Source organism: Mesocricetus auratus, unplaced genomic scaffold (genome assembly GCF_017639785.1).
Source record: "Mesocricetus auratus isolate SY011 unplaced genomic scaffold, BCM_Maur_2.0 Super-Scaffold_2245, whole genome shotgun sequence".
Lineage (NCBI taxonomy): Eukaryota > Metazoa > Chordata > Mammalia > Rodentia > Cricetidae > Mesocricetus > Mesocricetus auratus.
This window is the reverse complement of record NW_024429180.1, coordinates 5,077,284-5,101,055: the sequence shown is the minus strand read 5'-3', so window position 1 is coordinate 5,101,055 and position 23,772 is coordinate 5,077,284. Positions and strand designations below refer to the sequence as shown.

The 23,772-nt window shown below is 43.3% G+C and overlaps 1 protein-coding gene across 1 annotated transcript in view; it reads right to left on the bottom strand.

The window, feature by feature from the left end:
* The window catches only part of Uggt2 (UDP-glucose glycoprotein glucosyltransferase 2), a 115,576-nt gene extending 99,471 nt beyond the window's left edge, over positions 1 to 16,105 (bottom strand). Inside the window, exons 1-7 of the mRNA XM_013120121.3 lie at positions 15,881 to 16,105; positions 11,383 to 11,465; positions 6,871 to 7,001; positions 6,325 to 6,437; positions 5,294 to 5,468; positions 2,367 to 2,463; positions 907 to 979 (exon numbers count right to left, since the gene is read on the bottom strand). Coding sequence (XP_012975575.1) covers positions 907 to 979; positions 2,367 to 2,463; positions 5,294 to 5,468; positions 6,325 to 6,437; positions 6,871 to 7,001; positions 11,383 to 11,465; positions 15,881 to 16,041 — 833 coding nt within the window. The 5' untranslated portion in view covers positions 16,042 to 16,105. The remainder of the gene's footprint in view (positions 1 to 906; positions 980 to 2,366; positions 2,464 to 5,293; positions 5,469 to 6,324; positions 6,438 to 6,870; positions 7,002 to 11,382; positions 11,466 to 15,880) is intronic.
* Positions 16,106 to 23,772: the final 7,667 nt, after the last annotated feature.

Sequence of the window (23,772 nt, the reverse complement as noted above, 5' to 3'; positions counted from 1 at the left end):
GTGCATTGCTCATGAAATCAATCCTTTAATTAGAACTCTTTGTCTCAGGCTCACGGTCACTCATTGATACCAGCCAGTGTTATCAGTGTAGACAGAACTTTTAAACCAAAAGAGCAACTACTAGTCTTAAATATTTTACATTGCTGTGGATTTTTGTATATTGAGACACATTTGAGGTTAATTTTGTTATACTGTATGTGTGTTTCTACTCTTGTTTGGGGTATTATGTTTACACAGCTTATTGAAAAGTTTAATGTGTAATTAAAATACAGATTAATAGTCATCTATGATAGTCAAACATAGCCATGTTAGGTATGTTTTCAAGGTTATGCACAGATGTATTTGCATAGATAGATGGTCTTCAGTTCAAAGACCTACAGAATATGGCATTTAATATGTTTAATAACCTAAGGCTTTTCATGACAGTGAGACACATCTGCTCCTGACAGCACCAATCTACATAAAAAAGGAACCTCCATAGGGAATTTGCTTTCTTTATGGCAAAAGCCAGTCTTTTGGGCAGGAAATTCCCCTTGCCTCGACTGCTGACAGTGTGCTGTCCAAATTGGACCAGCTGGACACAAAAAAAGTCACTGCTGAGCTTTGCCAAAACAAGGTTGGGCAGTTCTTCAAAATTCCCACTTCACAGACAAGTCTGCTAGATATTCTAGGCCTGTGGGCTGGAGACGGATGCCCCAACATTGAAGAACCACCTTGGGTGACTGTCCAGGCAGCCAGCTGTTTCTGTCATTTCTTAGTTTTGAAAGCTGTTTGCTCTGCACTTCCTGGTTACTCAGGTAATATTATGTCCTTCTCAGGTGTTTGACAGGGCAACACGGCTATCAAATTACCTACTTTCAGAGCTAAGCTGCACAATAAAACCGAGCTTGTTCTATGCAGACTCACCTCAGTTTCCCGAAGAGAAATCCTTGGACTTCATCTGCTTCCGTCTCCTTCTCTGCAGCGGCGTCAGGCGTAGCTACAGTGAAGGGAAAATAAAGACTTGTAGGCTGGGCAAAGAACAGGGAACACTCTCAGTGAAATGAGCTTTATTTGTTTTACGTTGCTTCTCCTTCATGCACAACGTTAGCATATGTGCACGTGTATATACTATAATCCCAAACAAATGTGCACTATTTAAAAAAAAATGGGCTTAGATGGTTAAATATTGCATAGGCACAATGAATGTCGTATAAATTTCTTTATAGATCTATTTTATAAACCAAACTGAAAAGGCAAAGGACCCACAAGAAATCCGGGTTTACGGCAGATCCATACCCTGACAAATGTGAGTTTTTGCACAGTTCAAGCAATCTGAAAGGCAGTGGAGGGACCTTAGAAAGACATTTCACTCAGGGGCTCAAAGAACAATGGTGCTGCCACACTCATTCCCTTCCTGTACAACCAGTGTGGATGTCAAATATGGGGAGAGCAATGGCTTGCTCCTCATCAGAGTTGGTGAGGACGCAGCAGGTATGTGCCCCCCCACTCCCCCCCCACCCTCCTCTGCTGACGCTCTGAGTCTCGCTGTGAGCACAGAGGAGCGTGCTCTGATTCACTCGTGCACTGGAGAAATGTCTGTGATTTCAACCACTGGAGAAACCGTGCTGTCTGCCCTGATTTATGATGGGACGGGAACCTGGAAAAGACACTAACGGTAAACAGCACACTTGGTGGGAAAGGAGAGAGACAAAGGGACACTTTTATAAATGAGAGAAACATCTCTCAGCGAAGGCACAGAAGTAAACGGGCTGGGCAAGGGCAAGCAGTCTGAGGAACTAGGCGCTGTGTATCTCCGCACGGAGGAGAGCCCCTGGGGGGGAGAGTCGGCTCTCTTTAAGGAAAGCCTCACAGGCCCCTAAACAAACAGGCAAACAGAAAGGAGTGCCCTGCTACTGATGAAACCCCCATCAAACCCCTGCCCCTCGAGGGTCAGTGAACATTACTGGGGGACAGGGATGGATAGAAGGTCTGTAAGATGTATGATGCTATGAAACCCTGATCCCCATACATGACATGGCTGCCACACACATGAACTCACTGAGGTCTGTAGCCACCTGCCCAAGATGAAGTCAGTAAAACTCCAGCGTGTCTCAGCTATCTGAGAGGGGTTGGTAGTTAATGGCTTGCTGAGGGGGAATGGTCATGGGTAAGATGCTCATCTTCCCCCAGGGCATGTCATCACACCCCTGTGCAGATGGGAAGCCGTGATTGGACGGACTGGGTGGGTTGTTAGAAACAGAAGGAGGCAGGTGTGGAATTGGGAGGGGCTTGTGCTGGGGAGAGGGGTGGGCGGAACTGGAAGGAGAGAGTGGGGCATAATGAAAATGTCAAAGGACAGAAACGTCGAACTTTGAAAGTCTTACTTTTTATTTGGATATCGTCCAGTACTTTGTATTCTGTGTCTTTAATCGCTAGCTCCACGCCATAGCCAGATAGGAACATTTTCCTTGAGCTTGGTTTCTGTTCAAATCATTTATTTTGGGAAAACAGGAAAAAGTTAGGTATCTTGGGTTAAACTTAGCACCGTGACATCTTAGGGTTCTGCACTGAATTACCGTAATTGGAGGCACCCACGTGTGTGTGTGTGTGTGTGTGTGTGTGTGTGTGTGTGTCTAGGTGCTGAGGCTTGAGCCCAGGCTGTGCAAGTGCTAGGCAAGTACTCAGACACCAGGCTAGCCCCCTGTCCAACACAAAAAGCTTTAACCACCGTGAAATTGACACTGAGTTAACAGAGGATCCACTACAGTAAAGTCGCAACAAAAGTGTACTACCTTAACTCACCTCCACAAGACTTGCTTCTGACTCATTACGTAGCTTGTTCCAGGACAACCAGAGAGCAAGCAGAAGTGAATAATGAAAAGCAGAGACTGGACACAGGCAGACAGACAGATGATAAAACTTCCTGTGCTTAGGGCCCAGGAAACCCTGCTTAGATCTTTCTTCAGGTATCTCAATGACTAAAATATTACAAATGCCACAAGGTAATGAGTGGCTACAGTTGACCACACCTGAGCCATCTGCAGTATCTATATTATTGGAATTTTAATACTACTTTTCTTCCTCCTGGGGAAGGAAGAGATGTAAAGTGTGTACCTCAGGAGAGTTCTCCAATGAGCAAGGCAACGCAGATACACACAACTGACTTTCAGACAGCTGTCTAAGTTTTCTTCCTTCTGATCCTGGCATTCCTATCTGCTGTCCTGTAACCATCGTCATTTGGCTTCCCCCCCCCCAGGGTTACAAAACTAATTTTAATGATTCTGAATGCACTGAGTTCTTAGAAGAAGCCATGTGTCTTTGCAAACACAAGTTTGCACGGGGACAGTTTGGCGCCCCTCCATGTGGCAGAGGGGTGTGTAAGGGTGGGCAACAGGGAGAAAGCCCCCTTACTCTCTTTTTTCTCCCCTCACATTTTGCTTAGCCTTAAAACCAAATTTACCAGCAGAGTGTCTCTCTTGGCCTGTTTTATTTCCAAATGAGAACATGTGTTAATAACCTTGGGATTCACAGTACTTAGAACTTCTGCTCACACTAAATTTAATTTCCTAGTATCTTGGGAACACTGCGACTAAAGATGGAGTTATTTATAGCTACACTGATATGAAAAAGTTGAAAATGTTCTAAAGAGTTTTCAATTTCATATAGCTACCCCCAAAACAAAAAGGCAGTTGGTGGCTTAGAAAACAGAGCTCATAAGGACACATGTCCTGTCAGACATCAGGTAGGAAACACAATCCCACACAACCAATTTCCATCATCGGCACTAAAAAGTTATTGACTCCTGGATAAAGAGAAAATGTTTCTGAAATGTGTGTGCTCTTTCTCCTTTTGAAATACCCTAAAATAAACACTGAAGTTTAAGAAGCTTGTATGTATGAAAAGGAATACTTGTAGGCAAAGAGAACTAAGACAAACCTTCATGTCTCTGTCTCTTCTTCCCCCCACAGAAAGACATCTACTCAAAAGGAAGCCTAGTTTCATGAAGTCATAGGTTGATTCAATTTACATTACAGCTACTCTGAGTGTGTTAGGTGTCATCCATTAAGTACAGGCCACGATTTAATGGTACAAAGCATCCTAGTGGCTAATATGACCCCATGGAGGTGTATTTTTTGCTTATATTATCCAGAGAATGTTTAAGACAGATCCTCACAAGACAGACACATCTTCTAGGGGCCACATTAGCATGGTGAACATAAACAAGGTAAGTATGTACTTTTTCTCCTACATCTTTTTTCTGTTAATGTGTTTCTGATCTGCTCCACTCAGTAGAGAATTACAACTGTAGTGTGCTACTGCTATTGATGAGTGTGCGTCTACTCTGGCAAAGAAAGGAAAACAATTCAGAATTACTAGTTTAAAGAAAATCAGCTGTACGGAATGCTTTGTACACACACTCCAGTACCATCATTTGATCCTTTTTTATCTTCTTGTTTTTACTGAAACTCATTGTTATCATCTACCATAATATACCTATACACATTCACCCCCTGCCACTAACATGGTGGCTTGTGGAAATGGGACTGTTTCTATCTTACTGCCCTGTAAACAATACTTGGCATAGAGGCACATGAAGAATTAATGACTTAAATATGTTAATATTTACAAAACATATACATTCAACAAACCTATGCTTTGGCTATATTGTTAATCTTCATGTGACCTATTAAAAAATTTAAGATTTTAAACAAGATTTCCTCACTGCTAGTAAGTAGCTTTGATTTACTAAGCTCATACAATAAGATTTTATAAATGAGGACATGAGGAGCACTGGAAAAGCACTTTAGTAGCATATGGTTAATGGGACAGACCAGCCTACAGATGGCCTCTGTTCCGCAGTGTTCCCTGGGTTTCTTTCTTTTTTAAATGCAATTCTTAGAACAACCACAACGTTCTCTCAGACTTTAGCATCCCAAAACGTGGAGGACACAGTTGGAGCAGCCTAGGCTCTGCTCATATCTCCCTAGAATATGATGTTATAAAATGCTTTAGATCAACTAAAACAGTTCTCAGAAATACATAACAGTAAATGTGTATGGCAGGGTCACTTAAAGAAACTAGCGTGTACGAGAAAACTAACCTCATAAGAAGATAGAGGGAAGATGCTAAAGTATTGGAGCAGAGTGCACACTGCTGAAGCAGAAAGGTAATTAAGGGGCCAAAGCGGCTTCCACACAAAAGGTGAACAAAACTGATAAGCCTCTATCTGGGTCAGAGAAGAACGGAATAACACAAATGGCTAATCCTGGTAAAACCAACCAACCAACCAATGACAACACAAAGTATGTACCTTAATATAGTGGCGGAGAACATACACAATTTTACCGTTTTTAGACTTCTTAGACAATACTCTGTGAAATTCAGCAAATTCTCTTGTACCAATTTCTGCATAGAGAATAACCACTGGTAAGTTCTCATTGCCTGTGGGAAACTTATGATCTTTTTCAAATAGGTAAGGCCTGGGCCTAAAATGAAAACAATACAAACTTTCAAAAGCAGTGAGAGTCAACAGTACATCAGACACATACCATGATAGTTCAGACTTCTATCAAAGAATACATAATGCACACCACTACAGAAATAGGAAAATAGAAATGGAAAAAGAAGAAACTTGTTTTATCCAAAGTTGACTACTAAAAAAACTGGAATTTAACTTACATTTAATTAGAATATATTTCACTATAGTTCATATTCCCTGAAAATAGTTTCCAAATATTTAAAAGACCGTGAACGGTACACCTTCATCAAAAAATCAGTGTTTACCGTGACCTTAGAGGTTCAGGAGTAGGGGTCCTGCGGATCTGCACAGCCTTTCCACACACATCTGAGCCCTCACTTCCCAGATACTAGCCTAGGTTACTGACAGTTTCTAGCTAATTCTACCTTTACGTGTAAAATTTTTACTATCACTTTCTTAACCTTTTCAGCTTCTGAGGCACAGACCAGTTAAATGTCTAGGGTACAATATAAAAGGAACCAAATAAAATGCTGAGATTCCATGGAAAGTAATTACTGCTTTTTAGGTCACAACTTGGAACGGTTTCCTTCCACGGGAATTCAGACAGAAGCACACATCTGATAAACGTGCACGGTGTGAGAAAGAAGTAAGGGATGGCAGACTCCTCCTCACAGGGTCCTAATGAAAAACATTGCTCAAGTTACCTGCACCACGGGATTTTATCTCATCTTTAAATGGGCTGAGACCTAACAAGCTCCTTGCAAACCCCAATGGAAACGGGCACAGGCATCTCTGAATGTCAGCACTAAATCTCCCACCCCACTTCTCTCCCCACGAAGCACCTCCCCGTTACATTACTGTACCTCGAGGCAGCCTTATTCAGCAGCTTTTTAATCTCATTGGTTTTACAGGCGTACTTCCCGTGTATCACCACAAACGCGTTGCATCTGTCTGGCGGAGGCTCAGCAGCAGCAACCTGCAGTCCCAAACACGATGCTCATCGTTAGAATACAGTCTTAGGTCTTAACTGTCACTGTGGTTAAGATAACTCACATTTTGCTGTCAGGTTACTGTTCTAAGTAATGTAAAATATTTTCTGTGAATAGAGTTTAAGAAATATTTTATAAAATAAACTTTATCCTAGGAGATATATACATGCAAGGTTTGGAAAAATTCTATAAAATTTTTATTATAAGTAATTTCATTGGCAATGTATCTTCATGCTTTCCTAACTCCAAATACAGTGTTATTATTTTCAATTATAGTCAATTACAGCAATGTTAATAAAATCATCAACAGGTTACGGAATGAAATATATATTTGTAGAACACTTTGAGTCAATGATGTTCACTTTAAATAGCTCAACATATAATATGTATCCTTAGTAAGTACTGCTTGGGTATTTTTACCTGTTGAGACATCTGAATAGTTGGAGAGTGTGCCCGTATAGAGAAAGCAAACTTCAAGAGATTGATGTGTATATTGTCTAAAAACTGCCCAGCTTTCTTCAGGATTAAGTTGTAGTAAGAATTATCTGATTCTACAAAGAGAAAAGATGTTAGTATTTTACACTCAGTATACTGGCATATTCCACCTATAGTGCTAATTGAATCCATGTTGAATCATCACATTTTAAATTTGGGTTAGCTGATAAAGAAAAATTATTTTATCTGTGTCAGTGTTTTCTGAGCAATCAACAAAAGATAATGTTAAAATAATCTTGCCTTTAAAATCTATTTGGAATCTATATACACTTAAATATATTCCAATGTTGTGGGTTATTATACAGGATGAGTTATAGATCCAATATACAGTTTAGGGGGAGGGGAGAAGATTCAAGAAAGATAAGATACACAGGGCACCGGGTTTGGTCAGTGAGCCAGGGGTATTCAGCATGTCCGCAACGCTCCAGGAGACAGTTCAACCCTGACTTCATCACGAAGCATCAATTCCGTGTGGAGATGGAGCACATGGACAAACTGCGCCCTTACTCCAGGCTGCCCTCTAGGTCTGAAGAAGACTAGATCTTTGAACTCAGTTTTAAAACTCTCGGACGCCCTTTGGGAGACCATGGCCATGTAACTTTGGGGTCGGGGAGGCAGAAGAGAACGGTTGTGTGAAGCTGAAGATGGCCGAGGAGGGCTCACGGAGACCAGCAAGGAGAGAATCTTACCCGTGTGACACTTTCTCTACCATCTGTGGTAAACAGCCTCCCACCTCCGGTCACGGAAGCCACACCGTTCAAACCCCACGGGTCACACACAGAAAACAGGTGTGGGAGGAGGAGGGGACTCTTAGGAAAGTGGGGTTCACAGGCAGAAGTGGGGTGAGAAATGAGGGAGAAGGAGAGTGGAAGTAATTAAAATTCATCAATTCTCGTATGAGGTCACCAAAGAAGAGAAATTTAGGAAATAGAAGGTAAGTGTCTACACTTGACAACTAACAAAGTCATCTCTATTATGAAATAAAGGGGCTAGGCTATTTTATGCTACTAAAACGACTAAATCTGTGCTCACCAAGTAAAAGGCGGGCCATTGTTTTAGCTTTTTACTCTGTACTTTCATCTTCCCCTCACATTTAGTCAAGTTTTGTCTGATGGAACCTAATATACGCAAACCAGTGTAGTCATGCTCGCCGTAGATTAACATTCTGTTGTGCCAGACAACGCCAGTGAGTGCTTCCAGAAGCAGTCAGCTCAGACCCTCCACTACTCACGCTTATGAAGTATCTTAGCACACATTTATGCACTTATAGGAATGTTACAGATACAGCATTCTAAATGTAGAATACAGTGTTTTCGTATGTCTGCGTGTGCATGGACATGTGTGCACACACGTGTGGTGATCAGAGAACAGCCTCAAGTGGTATTTCTCAGTTACCTCAACCTTCACTTTTGAGTCAAGGTCTCTTACTGGCCTTGAACCCACTGAGCAGCTAGGCTGGCTACCCAGCATGCCCCAGGCAGGGACCCTCCTGCCTCAGTGATGACAGGCATGGGTACAGCAGCAGGTTCTTTATTCACATGGGTTTGGGCATCAAACTCTGGCTCTCTCTCATGCTTCAACAGAAAGGGCTTTACTGACTGACCTATTTTCCCAGCTCCAAATCTTAGTCTTTCTCACTGCCGTCCCTTGGCATGTACCTAGCAAATTCACGTACCTTTGGGTTGTATGTTACACAAGAGCATCCATTTTGTTGCTGTAGTCCCAAAGTTGCTTTTATCGTTAATACATGGTATAATTATTTGTATTCCTAATTTGTTTTGAAATCCATTTCCTTAATTTATTAGTAAGCATTTGGTTCTTTGGTTCTATATCTATTTTATATGCCTATACGCTTGGGGTCATGTAAAAATTTACTGAGTAAAGAAGCATCAAACTAAAAAGTGTTTAAGACGCTGTGCCGTAAGCTGACTAGGTGCCTCTGTGTCCTCACACCACGTTAGCCCTGCTGACGCTCACATCACCTTAGAGGACAGACAACCGCCTTGCGGCCCCCACCGTTATGAAGCATTGGATACGTACATCATATTCACCCACCCTTACAGGACCATCGCTTAAGCAGTGTCTAGCATCTCTTTTACAAAAATAGTGGTTATAGATGCTGATGTTTTTCATGATAGCAGTTTTTAAGAGAAGAAAATAGGTTTTAGGAATATTGTTCTTAAAATAAGATCAAGGGTATATCTGATTTATTTTTAGAATCTATCTAATTAAATAAAAATTTCTAAAGTTCAAAGTTTCTTGAGCCAAGTAGACTGTAGCAAATGAATATGTAAACTAATTCTCTTCCACTTTTACTTGAATAAAAAGAAAACTGTTTAATTGCCTAGAGTATAAAGTTCTCTGTGTCTAGATTGTTAAAGATTTCATGCTTATGGGAGTCTGCATTCTTGTCATCTATTTCATTTCATGATAAAAAAAATCTTTCCTTGGCACTAGAGAGATGGCTCAGAGGTTAAGAGCACTGGCTGCTCTTCCAGAGTTCAATTTCTAGCAGCCCCACCGCAGCTCACAACCATCTACAATGACATCTGGTGTCCTCTTCTGGCATACATGCAGGCAGAGCACTGAAAACATAATAAATAAATCTTTAAAAAAAATCTTTCCTTTAGAATAATTAGCCCCAAAGCTTCCGTTGCTAGACCTATTATATAAAAATACACTAATGCATGTTTTAATAGATATACACTTTTTGGCATCTATAAAATAAGAATTACTATTTTATAAAAAGTGAGATGAAAACATTATCTGGCTTTTTAAGGGCAGTTACTGAAAATATCTTTAAGAGTTTAAAAGCAAAATTACACAGGCAACAAAAATGCAGCAAGGCCAATAAACATTTGTCCAAACTCAGAGAATGTACAACAGTAAGAGTGTAAACTATAAATTTCTAACAATCATGTATCACTATAGGTTAATCACCTCAGGTCAAGGGCTCTGGATGAGGGAGGCTCTTCGTATGAATGAGTAGAACAGATGTGAGAAATCTTTGTATGTGGTGATATATTGCTTATAATCTAATAAAAACAATGGAGATCAAAATGCAAACCCAGCCACAGCCATAGAGACAGGCAGTGGTGACCACATCTTTAATCTCAGCACTCAGGGAGACAGAGGCAGATGGACCTCTGTGAGTTCAAGACCACCCAGAGCTACATGAGAGTGAATCTATCTAAAACAGAAACAGAGCTCACACCTTTAGTCCCAGAACTAGAGAGGTATAAAAGGAAGAAATAAAGGGTCTCATGTGAAATTTAGTTGCCAAACTAATACTGTTTCAAAGAAAGTTAGGTTAAATAACTCAGCAATTTTGATTTTTTTAAAATATACAATCGTCACTATTTGAGTTTTCCTACAGGCTTTGTATCTTAGAAATGAGTGCTTACAACAGTTTCTTAGTTAGGGTTTCTATTGCTGTGACAGAGCACAATGGCCCAAAGTGGTCTGTGGAGTAAAGGGGTCCATTGCCGTTTACATCCTGATGGTAGTCCTCCGTGAAGGGCAGTCAGGGCAGCGACCTGGAGGCAGGAACCTGAGCAGACCATGGGAGAGAGCTGCTTACACAGGCTTGCTCCCCAAGGCACTCTTTCCCTTCCTTCCTTCCTTCCTTCCTTCCTTCCTTCCTTCCTTCCTTCCTTCCTTCCTTCCTCCCTCCCTCCCTCCCTCCCTCCCTGCCTCCTTCCCTTCCTTCCTTCTTTCCTCCCTCCCTCCCTCCCTCCCTCCCTCCCTCCCTCCCTCCCTCCCTCCCTCCCTCCCTCCCTTCCTTCCCTTTTTGAGACAGGCCTCATTCACGCAGCCTCGGCTGGCCTGAATTTTCTGTCAAACAGTCTGGCCTCAACCACCGTGCCCAGCCCCAGCTGGCTTTCATTTATAGCCCAGAACCACCTGCCCGAGGCTGCCACAACCCAGATTGGCCCTTCAATATCAGTCACTTACTAAGAAAATGTTCCACATGCTTGCCCACAGGTTAATCTGAGTTGGGACATTTTTTTCAACTAAGGTTCCCTCTGTACAAGTGACTGTCTGACGTGAAAACAGGCAGCGTGAGTCCCCATTAAGCCATCTCTTCAAGCTTAGAGGGTTTTTTCTTGCTTTGTTTTGAGACATAGCCTCAAGCAGCCCAGGTTGACATGTGACTCAGTATATAGCCAAGGATGATCTTGAACTTCTCACCCTTCTGCATCATAATTGACGGGATAACATGGGGCCTGTTTCCTTGGTAACGCTGGTGATCCGTACCAGGGCTTCCTGCATGCTATGTGAGAACGCCACCAACAGAGCTGCATGCCCAACTTTCAGATGTAGTGTTCAGAGTTACTAATGCAATTAGCATTCAAACTTACTCATTGCCATTCAAGACATATCTAATGCATGTGTATAAGTGTAAATTTCATATGTCAACATTTGTACATCACTTACCTGTCTGCTTATAGACTGCTAATTCTCTTACTGTTTCTACAAACTGCCAAAACTTCTCATTACTTTCTTCTGCCATAAATTCACTGTTAATTCATGAATAAAGAAGACAAAAATTAGTTTAGATACTATAAATTACACTATAGAACAAAATAATATTACAAAACTTCCAAAACTAGTAATGCTAGATTACTGATATCCATTTCCTATAACACAATATGAAAATAAATTGAAATTCTCACCCAAGGTAATTATATATATGTATATGCTAAAAAGATTATACTGTAATATATATATATATATCACTTATGGCTTTTCCTTATTTTTATGACTTAGAAATACATAATTTGTTTTTCTCTCTACAGGAAATACCACTAAGGTAGCAAAACTAAGAGCATTAAAGGTAAAAAGTAAATGAAAAAAATCTATTGTTCATCAGCAAAATTGCTAGTATAAATACTACATAAAGCTGGGCGGTGGTGGCACACGCCTTTAATCCCAGCACTCGGGAGGCAGAGGCAGGCGGATCTCTGTGAGTTCGAGGCCGGGCTGGACCGACAGCCTCCAAAACAATACTATATAAGAGGACCCTATTGCTGAAGATACTAAAGACTTTGACCACAAGACATGGAGGGACCAAACTGCAGGCTGTTTGAGGAGAAAACAGAAAGTCTTAACCGTCAGTGATCACTGCCCACTACAATAATGAGCCCTGTCCCAGTGGCATGGATGCTGGGGGGAAACGACTATGTTCGGATTGGATTTAAGGCCCACTCCACAGGAAGAAGCGCGTGCCTGGCACTGTAAACCCTGCAAAGGACATGGGACTTGGGGCGTTACAGGGCCTAAGAGAGGACACAGTACCAACTGCATTTCCTCGGCATCGCGGGTCAGTGCTTCTGGGTGAATGGATAACGAGTCAGTGTGTGTGGGCACCCGTGCCTTGGCAGACTGTACCGTCACTATTCTCCTAAAGCTCAGGGTGTTAACTCTGCAGAACGCGGGCAGCAAACAGGAAGGGCCAGCACAGAGGAGCATCGCTGTGACGCTGACTTCTGGATACACGGCCGCTAAACTCACAAGCTCACAGTAGCCGTGGTTGCCTGCATAGAACCTGTACAGCATCAAGCTGGTCAGTTTTCCAACATGGATAGGAATGGGGCTCACAAGGCCCCAGCCCAGTCTGAGAAGCCGTGGCTTGTGGAGGGAGGAGAACCGGCTCCTGGCAGGCTGGTCAAGCTCAGGCAGATGGCCCAACACCCGTGCACATATTAATAGCAGTAATTATACTCAGCGGGCTACTTTTTGTCAAAACGAGAGGACAGGGGTACGGGGCTCCAAGAGGATTTGGGGGAGGGAAAGGGGATAGATATGATCAAAATTCATTGTGTAGACATGTGAAATTATCAAAGAATAAAAATATTACTATATAAAAATAAACACAAAGTAGTTCTAAAGCCAAAATTATAATTTTATTTAACTGCTTATTTATATAGATAATATTACTTAACACAAAGTCCTAATGCAAAAATGAACAGGAAATTGCTACTCTGTACAAGGTCTTTAGGCTTAAAGCCCAAATAATCTTCAACTTTTCAAGGAAAAAAAAGTCATTTAAGATATAATGAAATACTATTTATTCTAGTGTAGAAGAGCATGAAAAACACCATTAAATATTCACTTTGATGACTTAAAAATAAAACACACAAGATTTAAAAGTAGAAGCGATACTAAATAGGATATGACAAAAGTTGGGGGTGGTCCAGAGTTTTAAATAAGGAACAACATCTGACATCAGTTGGCTTCAATATACCTGAGGCCATAAGCAGTTCACACTTTTCTAGGTTTGGGAATATTTGCATATGCAACATGCTTATTCTGGGGGAAGAGACAAAGTCTAAGTATGTAATTCATTTCTTTTATATATCCTGAAGATAACTTTATATTTTTAGTTCACTTGTGTTTTGATTCTGTTCCATGAAGCTGGGCGTAGAATTTTCTACTTTGGAATAATGTTAACACTAAAAATTTTGGGCTTTTATATCATTTAGGATTCAGATTTTGGATGCTCAATCTTCACTGTGTAGCCATAGGTAAAAGTATGACCCATCAGTAAGACAGAACTCAATTATACTTATTTTTTCTCAATACAACACTGCTCTAGACACTTTTGGAAGAATCCTAGAATTGTCATCTTTATCCCTGTTTCATCTGAGGTAGCTGAATAGATCCATGAATCACCTACCTGCATTTAGCAAAAGGTGTTAACTCAGCTGCTGACCTGAACCCTTGGCCATCGCTTTAGAACAACTCACACACACACATATATATTATATATATTATATATATATCTTAATTTTCATGTCATTTCCAATATAAATAGGCTGAGAAATTCCAGATGACAAAGTGTCGCCTCATCTTCCCCTAGCTTACGTCTCTCCTCATTCTGCAACCTATGCAGCAAAGAGCAACCAGGTGGCGTCTTGAATACTGTTTGAAAATCTCCCCAGGTAACTCTCCATGTTTATTGCTTCCAAGCTGTGATCACAAATGGCTGAACCTAAATTAGCCAGTACTGTTGGTTTATAGCAAGACTCAGCTTCTTCCTTGCTTCCAATCATACAGCCTTTGACCCGTCCCAGAACTACTTTCAATATTCATATTTTTATCAATATCTTGTTCGAGGTTATTATTCACCAAAATCACCACTATTGTTTTGGTGGTCTCTTCAAGGTTGTATAGACCTTTTCTACATTTCTCAAATTCTTCTAGCCAACTCCACAGTTATTTCTTACACTTTTGGGTTCTCGATGCATTGAGATCTCACTTTATGGTACCAAGATTTCTCATTGCTCTTGTGATGAACTTGCCCCAAGCATTGTGGCTTAAAACAATACAGACTTATTCTTCATGACTCTAGAGGCCAGAAGTTCAATGCCAATGTGCGGGCACAGCAGTACACTGACTTCTGAAGGCTCCTAAACAGACTCCATGCCTCCTAGTTTTAGTGGCTCCAGGGTTTCTGTGATTTGAGGCTGTTTAACACCAATCTCTTACTCTGTCCATGCACAGCCCTCTCCTTAAGTATTTATAACTGTGTCTCTCCTTAAGTATTTTTATCTGTGTCTTCTAACATTGGATTTGGGACCAAGATAACTAAAAATGCCCTAACAGTCTTAATTAGGCTTGCAAAGACTGTAAAGTGCCATTTGCAGATTTGGGTTAGACAGGGGGTGTGTTAGGATGTGTACATATTTTTGTGATAATCCCATTTAACACACCACAAGTAACAAAGGTGGCAAATTTTAACCCGACTAGGTTGTGAAAGGCTTTAAGGAACATTCTACAGAAGTGATAATCTGGGACACGCAAAAAAAAAAAAGTTAAAAATGCAGACAGTACAACTAACAGCTTAGAAAAAGAAATTTAGCTGATGGGAACTAAGTGTGGGATCAGGTCCAGGCACTCCTAGGAGACGCTGTGGATTAGAGGAAGCTATAAAAATGTATTCAATAAAAATTGTTGCATAGCACCAGATAAATAGGATGTAATATAGTGTGATGAGGTTTCATTTTAGAACCACGGGATGTTGTTTTGTAAACACACAAAAGCAGTTACAAAAACTTTCTTTAAAAAATGAGACAATGTATCCCTTTTGTAGCCTCGGGCTGGTCACAAACTCAAGAATTTATGATCCTCAGCAGGGATTAATTCCAAAGGCTTGCCCACCAGGAGTCACAAGAGGCAACATCCTATTGCCATTTACCAGATTATGAAAGGGCAAACTCCAGTATGTATACATCTGCTGTCTGCAAGGTAACTACACAGAATGAGTAGCAAATCCTTTCGGACGAGATTGCATGTGTGTGTGGGGGTGGCGGGTGGGGGACGGGGTATAGCTGAAAAGCTGCCCTACAAGACAAGAATGTCACTAGAAAACCAGGTGCTTCTAAGGCTAGTCAGCGCCCAAGAACTCTGCAGAGCGCTTGCCTGAAATGCCACATCCCGCCTTCCGTGTCAGGGAGGGGCGCAGGAACAACTCTTAAACTGGAGGGGAACCTAGGTGGGCGAGTGAGTGGCAGAGTCGCTTAGAGTGGCTGCCCCGAACCCTGACGCGATGATGCTCCAGGTGCTTGGGGACACCGGGGTGGGGGGTTGGGGGGAGGGCAAGAAGCCACCTGATCAGAGCCGCCTAGGGTCGCCGGATCCGAGGGTACACTAAGTCCGAGGCTGGAGAAGACGCCGGAGGACTCGGTGTGGGGCGCCCGGAGCCGTGGAGACAGCAGAGACCCCGCGGCCGGCGGATCTAAGGGGACGCTGGGGTGGCAGGGACGAGGCACCCGAGTGGCGTCGGGCCTCGGGGAGGACGGCGGTGGCAGCGATCTCGGGGACCGCTGGGCACCTTGGTGCAGGGGACGTCTAAGGAGAGGCCAGGGTCCCTCCGCTCGCCGCCACGCCCCGGCCTCGGCGCCCGGCTGCGCCCAGGCCCCAGGGTACCCACCTGGCCTCCAGCAGCAGCGGGGTCTCGGGCCACTTGGCAGCCAAGTGTGCGACCACCGCCTTGGACGCCGCCGCCCATCGGGCGCTGAGGAGAGCGAGCCACAGCACGGCGAAGGAGCGCAGGAGCAGCCGCGGCTCCTGGGAGGCTCGGGCCCGCGCCATGGCGCGCAGAGGGGGAGCGCGAGCCGCCACGCTGCAGTCGGCGGCCCCCGGCTCGCCAGGCCCACTTCCGGCCGGCGAGCTGCAGTCCGTTACCCGGCCGGTCACGATCGTGCGCATGCGTGGCCGCCGAGGTCCAGGGGGCTGGGTGCAGGGAGCCCCCGCCGGCCGATGCCGGAGCTCGGAAGGGTCCGTCTGGGCCTCGGGGTCTCGGGGTCCTGGTATTAAAGGCCTGGGACACTCAGGGCGTGCGCACCCCCCTCCACCATCTATGGGAGCGGGAGCTGCCCCAATCCAGCCAGACAAGGACCCCGGAGCTGACCCACATTGTAAGGGTGGCAGAATTGAGGGCATCCCCTGGGGGGGCGTGGGAGTGGGACCAAGCCTCAAAAATAACGTCTAAAGCCCCGGGCGATTCCCGTGCAATGCAATGCGGGCGAGCCGGGCTCTGCCAGTGGGTGTCGGGCTTTCCCGCGCGCTCTGGCTGGACCTCGCTCGCCCCACGCTTAGGGCTCAGGGGTCTCCTGTGGGTGTCACCGCCCGCATCTCCGTCCTGTCGAGTTCCCATGGGCAGGAGCCAGGCTCGCTTTCGCGGTTGGATGCCGGAGGGGAGGGTGATTCCTGTGCACTTAGCGCTGCTGCTTTAACAGATTGCAGCTGGCCAGAAAAACCACCGGTGAATAATAGGAGGGACACTCAAGAGGGAGGAGGAGGAAAAACAAAACAAACAAACACACAAAAAACGGTTCAGCGGGAGCGCGGAGTCCTTGCTCTCCAGCTGTGTACAGCTCTGTGGGTATGCCCCAACTGTTCCAGATGCCAACACAGAGAGGGAGAAGAAGAGACAGAGAGAGGGGAGAGAGGGGGAAGGAGGGGGAGAGAGAGACATACATAGACAGACAGACACAGAGACAGACAGACACAGAGACAGACAGCGTCCCATTTACCATCCTGCGTCTAGTTTTCCTTAGAAGGCTGTGCTCTGAGAAACGCCCTGGCAAGTCTCACTTCTTAAGTGGAGTCTTCAGTTACTGATTTTTCTTCTCCCTGACCTCTTCCTTCTTTAGTTTCCCAGGACCTCTCCAGCCGTGGGATTCACTTTAGGATCTGAACATGGTGCTTACTTATTTCCCCTACTGCAGACGGTATTTCCCTCCCGAGAATCCATACCTCACCCGTTTCTCCCACAGTGTATGCTGGGGATCAGTAACTATGGAACAGACCTCGGTCGGTCCTCCGCAGTCCTGGGTAGGTAGACAGAAAGCCAAGGCCAGGGAACTACATTCCCAGCCACAGAGCCCGAGAAAAGGTGCACCGTGAATCACTTACGTGTATTTAATTCTTCATGTTTTGGCTGAAGCTGTGGGACAGAAGGAAACGAAATGTCAGGAAGAGCCTTAGATGCCAGCACATCTCAGACAATACCAATCTTTTTTTTTTTTTTTTTTTTCGAGATAGGGTTTCTCTGTGTTGTTTTGGAGGCTGTCAGGGAACTCGATCTGTAGACCAGGCTGGTCTCGAACTCACAGAGATCAGACTGCCTCTGCCTCCCGAGTGCTGGGATTAAAGGCGTGTGCCACCAACGCCAGTCTTGTTTGTTTGATTTAAGATTGGCATCGTCTAGCCAGGTGTTGGTGGCGCACGATCTCTGTGAGTTCGAGACCAGCCTGGTCTCCCGAGCGAGTTCCAGGACACAGTCCAAAAAAAAAAAAAAAAAAAAAAACAGAGAAACCCTGTCTCGAAAAACTAAAAAAAAAAAAAAAAAGCAAACAAATTGACTAGCTATATTAGTACATGCAATATATCATTAAAGGACGCTAATAAAACATGGTAGCATGCATCCAGTTGAATTCAGAGAAGTGGGCATACTATATTCTTTAGGAGAAAATGGAATTCAGTTACTGTTGATGGTTCACTTAAATAATTACACATTTTATCTCTTACGGTATTTTCCCAGAAATTTAAGTGAATTTAGAACATTTCCCCACAGCGGTCATCTCCAGGCTTATTTCTGCAGATAAGATGGTGGTGCTGGGTGACCTTCAGGTTCCTTCTCTAAGTCATTACCCTGTGCAGGTAGAAAAGGAATCAACGAAGCCTTCTTAAGTCAGTCAAATAGCTAAGGATTCTGAAACCAGCAAATGATAAAATTGAGTCAATACGCTCGAGGAATCAATAACCCCATTGGTACAGGTTGGCCATGAACTGTAAACACTTCAGAGATCTAGTTATACCTCAGCGTTTTTTTTTTTTCTTTAAGGCAAATGCAATTCCACGTTAGTCACTTCAGGGTACTGTGAATGAAAAATTCATGATAGCAATTTCCATTATATGTGGAAGAAGTGATTAATGAGTTCTTTATAATAAGAAATGTGCTTCGTGGGAAAACATCTGAATTCCTCTTAAGGTGCAGAGAGGGCTACATGCATTCACTGATTGTAATAGTGCTGCGTGAGAATAAAATTAGATAATAAGAATCTTAATCTCTGAGTGTAAATGAAGTCTCAAGGTTTAAATGAAGTTTTAAAACATCGTGTTTTTAATTTTTAGATATCCTTTGTTGTAAAGTAGACCCTATTCTTGTGTTTTAATTGGAATATTCTAAATATACAAAAGCATCCTTACACTTTATTCCAGTTGGGAAGGTTTCGTAAACTTAAAGAATTTGTCATAACTCCTCTCTGGGTGACATTATGTCAGAATCATAAGCAAATGAATAATGGTTTAGCGTTTTTGTAAGGATCAGCAAGCCAAACTTTGTAACTTTCCACATCTTACTTAAGATAAGTTACAAGTGTCTACCTCCAGTTTTGACTAACTCCAGGTATTGAACCCAGAGCTTTCTGCATACTAAGCAGGTATTTTACTACTGGGCTACCCAAACTCGGCATTTTTGAAGTCATGTGTGCAGTTCATTTTAGCGACTTTAGGATAGCAATTACTGGCTATGAACCATAGCAAATTTTTAGATTAATCATTTTGTTGATATGAGAACCTGAAATTTGGTATTAAACAACTACCTTCTTTGCTTATACCCATAACTGGTGAGTTTCAAACTATCTTTGGTGGCAAAATGCATGTAAGATAAAATTGGTCCTTTTAAGCATATAGAGTTGTGCAATGGATCTCCAGAATATCCCATCTTGCACTTTCATTATCTTTTTCTCAACCTCTCATTCTGTTTTTTTTTTTTTTTTTGCTTCTCTTGATTTGATGCCTCCAGGTAATCACATGAATAAAATCATGCAACATTCCATGACTGCTTTATTTTAGCATACTTCCCTAAGGCTTTCCCCATGCTCAAGCGTGTTTCAGAATTCCACGTCACGTTTAGGGCTGACCAACACCAACGTTCGACTACCATACTGTGACATTTTGCTGATTTATCCTTGCATGGAAACTGGAGTTTCTCCCACATTTTAGTACTTGCTAATACCCTGACATGCTCAACTGTTTAGGATCTCTATCCCAAATTGATGGATCACATGGAACTCTACTTTTGAGATTTTTGAGGAATTGCCGCGCTGTTTTCTTTGGCGAGTTTGCCGTTTCAGGTTCTCACCCAAAGGGAGTGACTGTGCAAGTGTTCCAACCTTTCTGTATCCCCACGAAAGTGAGGCAATCTCTCACCGTGGCTTCAAATTTAAGCTTCCAGACGATCAAGTTGCTTTGAAGCACAACTTCTAGGATTAGCTTCAGAGCTAATTTCTGAATGGAAAGAATACTTTTCACAATGGTTTAACAACAAGACAGTGACCTTTGTCTCTCTTTATATGATGATACTAAAAAGACTGCCTTTAGCTGATACCCTTGGCACTTCCTGAAGAATAGCTTCAATGGAGGGTTGGCGATAGGGCTCACTGGTAGAGAGCTCTTGTCTAGCCAACACAAGGGCCTGGGCTAAACCCCAGTAGTGAAAAAGAAAATTAACTACACAACTGACCAGATAGGCTTTTTCTGATAATTATGTAAGGAATAGCTTCAGCTGGTGAGATATTCCTACTATTGTCCTCATCAAACTAGAAATATATTTCTATGGCAGTTTAGAGAGAGAGTTTTTGTTGGTCATGTTTAAGGTGTGGCTTTTAACATCATCATCATCATCATCATCATCATCATCATCATCATCGCTGGTGGCCAAAACTCCAGGCATTGTTAGTATGTTCTTGGATGGAGAAGGAAGACAGATCAAAACCAAAAGATAAAACCTGGATGCCTAACTTTCTGATTGTATTTAATACACATTTCCCCCAGAAGGCCTGCTAATGGAATCTGTGAATTAGATCAGCGGTCCATGACCACTTCTCTCCTGACCAGTCCTGGGAACCAGATACAGCTGGGGTATTTTCTCTCTCTTCCTTGACAAGACAGGGATTCTGTGATTAAGAGACAAGGCAGTGAGGTATAGACTCATGGCAAAACTTTATCTCTTTTTGAATAAATGCTCTAGAAAGAAGGCATGGATTGAGATTCTAGAAGATTAAAGACCATTTGGAAGGGCAATATCAGTGAAAGAATTGTCTGCTATAAGTAAACACCTTCCGTCTTAAAACAAGTACTGTAATATAAGTTTAATTGGTTGAAGAAAGTAAATGCTAACTGTTTGAAGAATTAAGAAGGACCTTCATCAGTCATGATCTTGATACCCCCCCATATAATCCCTCCTCCCCCTCTTCGACTGAACTACAGCTCAGCCCAGGGCTTGGCTGTGGATCTCTGCATCTGTTTCCATCAGTTACCGGATGTAGATTCTATGATGACAATTAGGGAAGTCACTAATCTGATTAAATGGGAAGACACCCTCTCCACTATTGCTAGGAGTCTTAGCTGGTGCCATCTTTATGGATTCCTGAGAATTTCCCTAGTACCAGGTTTCTCCCCAACCCCATAATGACTACCTCTACCAAGATATCTCTTTAATTGCTCTCCTCCTCTGTCTGTAGGAGCTCACAGACTCTGGACTGATGGCTGGGGAACCTGCATGGGACTGAACTAGGCCCTCTGAATGTGGGTGACAGTTATGTGGCTTGATCTGTTTTGGGAAGCTGGCAGCTGGTAGTGGGGCCAGGATTGTCCCTGGTGCATGAACTGGCCTTTTTGGAGCCCATTTGCTGTGGTGGATGGATTACCTTGCTCAGCCTTGATACTGGGGAGGGAACTGGTCCTCTCTCAACTTGGTATGCCAGACTTTGTTGACTCCCCATGGGAATGGATGGGGAGTATATTGGGGGGAGGGGCATGAGGGCTGAGAGAAGGGGAGGGAGGGAGAACTGAGGTTGGTATGTAAAATGAAATTTTGTTTTTAAATGTAAAAAATAATTAAAGAAGGGCCTTTATGCAAAAGGGTGGTTGCCCACATCTTTAATCCCAGCACTCAGGAGGCAGAGGCAGGCAGATCTTTGTGAGCTCAAGGCCAGCCTGGTCTACAGAGTGAGTGCCAGGACAGCCTCCAAAACAATACAGAGAAACCTTGTCTTAAAAAAACAGAAAAGAAGGGCCGTTATTTCAAATAGTTCTATAAATCCAGAGAAGAAACGGTCAGCATTTATTGTTGATTCATTATCTTGGCTTACCTTTGCAGCTGGATGTGCTGAAAATCATGTCTAAAATTAAGTTACGTCAAATATTACGAGACAAGAAAATTCACCCCAGTTAAGTCTCCTGACCCAGCAGTTGATGCAAATAAGACGAAATAACAATGCGTTCCCTTTCAAAGGCCAGAGCTCCATTATTCTTGGCTAGCTAAAGGGATATCAGGAAAACTCATCTTTCCTGTCCGCCTTCTCGCCTTCTATTTCAGCCCAGAGTGAAGGGACAGAGGCACGAGGAGGCAGAGTGAGTACCACACCAGGAGGGGGACTTGTCCCTTGCAGGCTGTGTCAGCTGGGGATATTAGAACGGGGCACAGGGACGGAGAGACGGCCAGAGGTTTCACAAGGTCAGCCGACTCCGTCAACCTTTTCACTGATTTTCCTTGTCTCCTTTTTTGAGATCCTGTGCCCATTTTTTGGTTGTTATTCTCATTTTCTTTTTATACTGTTTTCTCTCTCCCCGTTGGTCTGATGTCATCTGTTTTTAGTTCACTGTGGATGAACTCTAGACGCTAAGCTAAAGCAGCACAGCTCTGTTGAGAGACTGTACGGTCTGCCCCGAGGCCACGCACCCCTCCCAGTTGCTGCTGCACTGGAGACAACCTGCGCACATCCTAAGAGCGTGCCGGTCGTGGTGGTTAGGATCCTGGTTTTCTACATGCGTCTCCCTGTGGTCCAGGCTTGTCTTCACACAATATCTGTAACTCCAGCGGCCCGCTCCCTTCCCCAAGGCTGTCCCATCTCAGTCTAAACAGGCCTCTTCATCTGATGCCTCGGGGGAATTTTCATTTTGAATCCTACGGCATTCAGAATATATCAGACGCAACCCTCTAAAGAGAGTAGACTTGCATAACAAGTCTAGGGATCCGCACGTCTTAGGAACATCTCAGCGAGGCCAGGCAATGGGTGCACGGTACAGTTTGATCATGTTGTTTAAGAAAACTCTGACGAAAAGCAGCCGAGGGGAGGGAAGGGTTGACTTCCTCTCTCACCTCTAGGCTGGGAAAGTCAGGGAGTGATCTCAGACAGGAATGTGGAGCAGGAATTGAAGGAATGCACTTGCTGACTCCCAGACTGGCCTAAATTTAGCTAGTTTTCTTACACAGTTCAGAATCACCTGCTTGGCAACGGGCTGCCTCCAGTGATCCGAACCCTCCTGTGTCAGTTAACACTGGAGACAATTCTCCACAGACTTTGTCTGAACTGGAGGGGTCTCTGAACTGCTACTCTCTTCTCAAATGAGTCTGTGTTGCCTCAAATTGACATTTTTAACCAACAGCATCAGCAAACAAAAATCTGAAGATAGGACTAGACAGAGTGGCTCTGTCTCAAAAGTTAAAAGGGTTCAATGGTGTGTTAAAACTGTCCAGAGAATAAACGTCCTGAAATTTTGCTAGTCAATTCAGGGACTAGGGACTTAAGTATTTTAGTGCATTTCATGATCACGTTAACAAATATGACAGTAATGAAGATAAAACTGCCAATGCGGTCACTTTATGGAGACTTAAAAACTAAAACTAATTCAATTGCATAGATGTAGATGAACTTCTTACTGGTTTAAAATTCATAGTAATGCACCAAAATATTACATCCACTAAAATAATCCCTAAAATGCTCCCCACCTACCTAGCTTATGGCAGCAATGACATTTGAAAACACACAACTATAATTTGTCATATTTTGTTTACCTGTCATAATTTCTGGTGAACTGCACTGTATATTAATTGTGGACATTCATGAGTGCCACAGTTAACTAACAGTTGCTTTTTCAAGTGGTCTTTAAGTTTCGAATCAAACCTGAATGTTCATGCAGCAGAGCCTTCTGTTCATAAATTTTCCAAACTGGTGGAAACATCGGTGTGGACTTGGTATTAAATCCTGCTGAGAGTTATAAGCCATATCCCTACCTAAATTTATGTTTGAAGTCACTGTAATTTGAAACGTCGGAATCACTTGTGCCACTGATTCAGGAGTCATCTCTCGCCTAGCCGTTTCTCTGCTGCTGTATCTGGATTTACACATAAGCGTTTGGCCTCTGCTTTGCCTCTAATCCAGCCGGCTCAGAGAGTTGAACAGTAACACCAGCTGGCACAGAGTTGAGCCTGCATCGGCATATTGGTGCCGTGGCTCCGCGGTGTCTCTC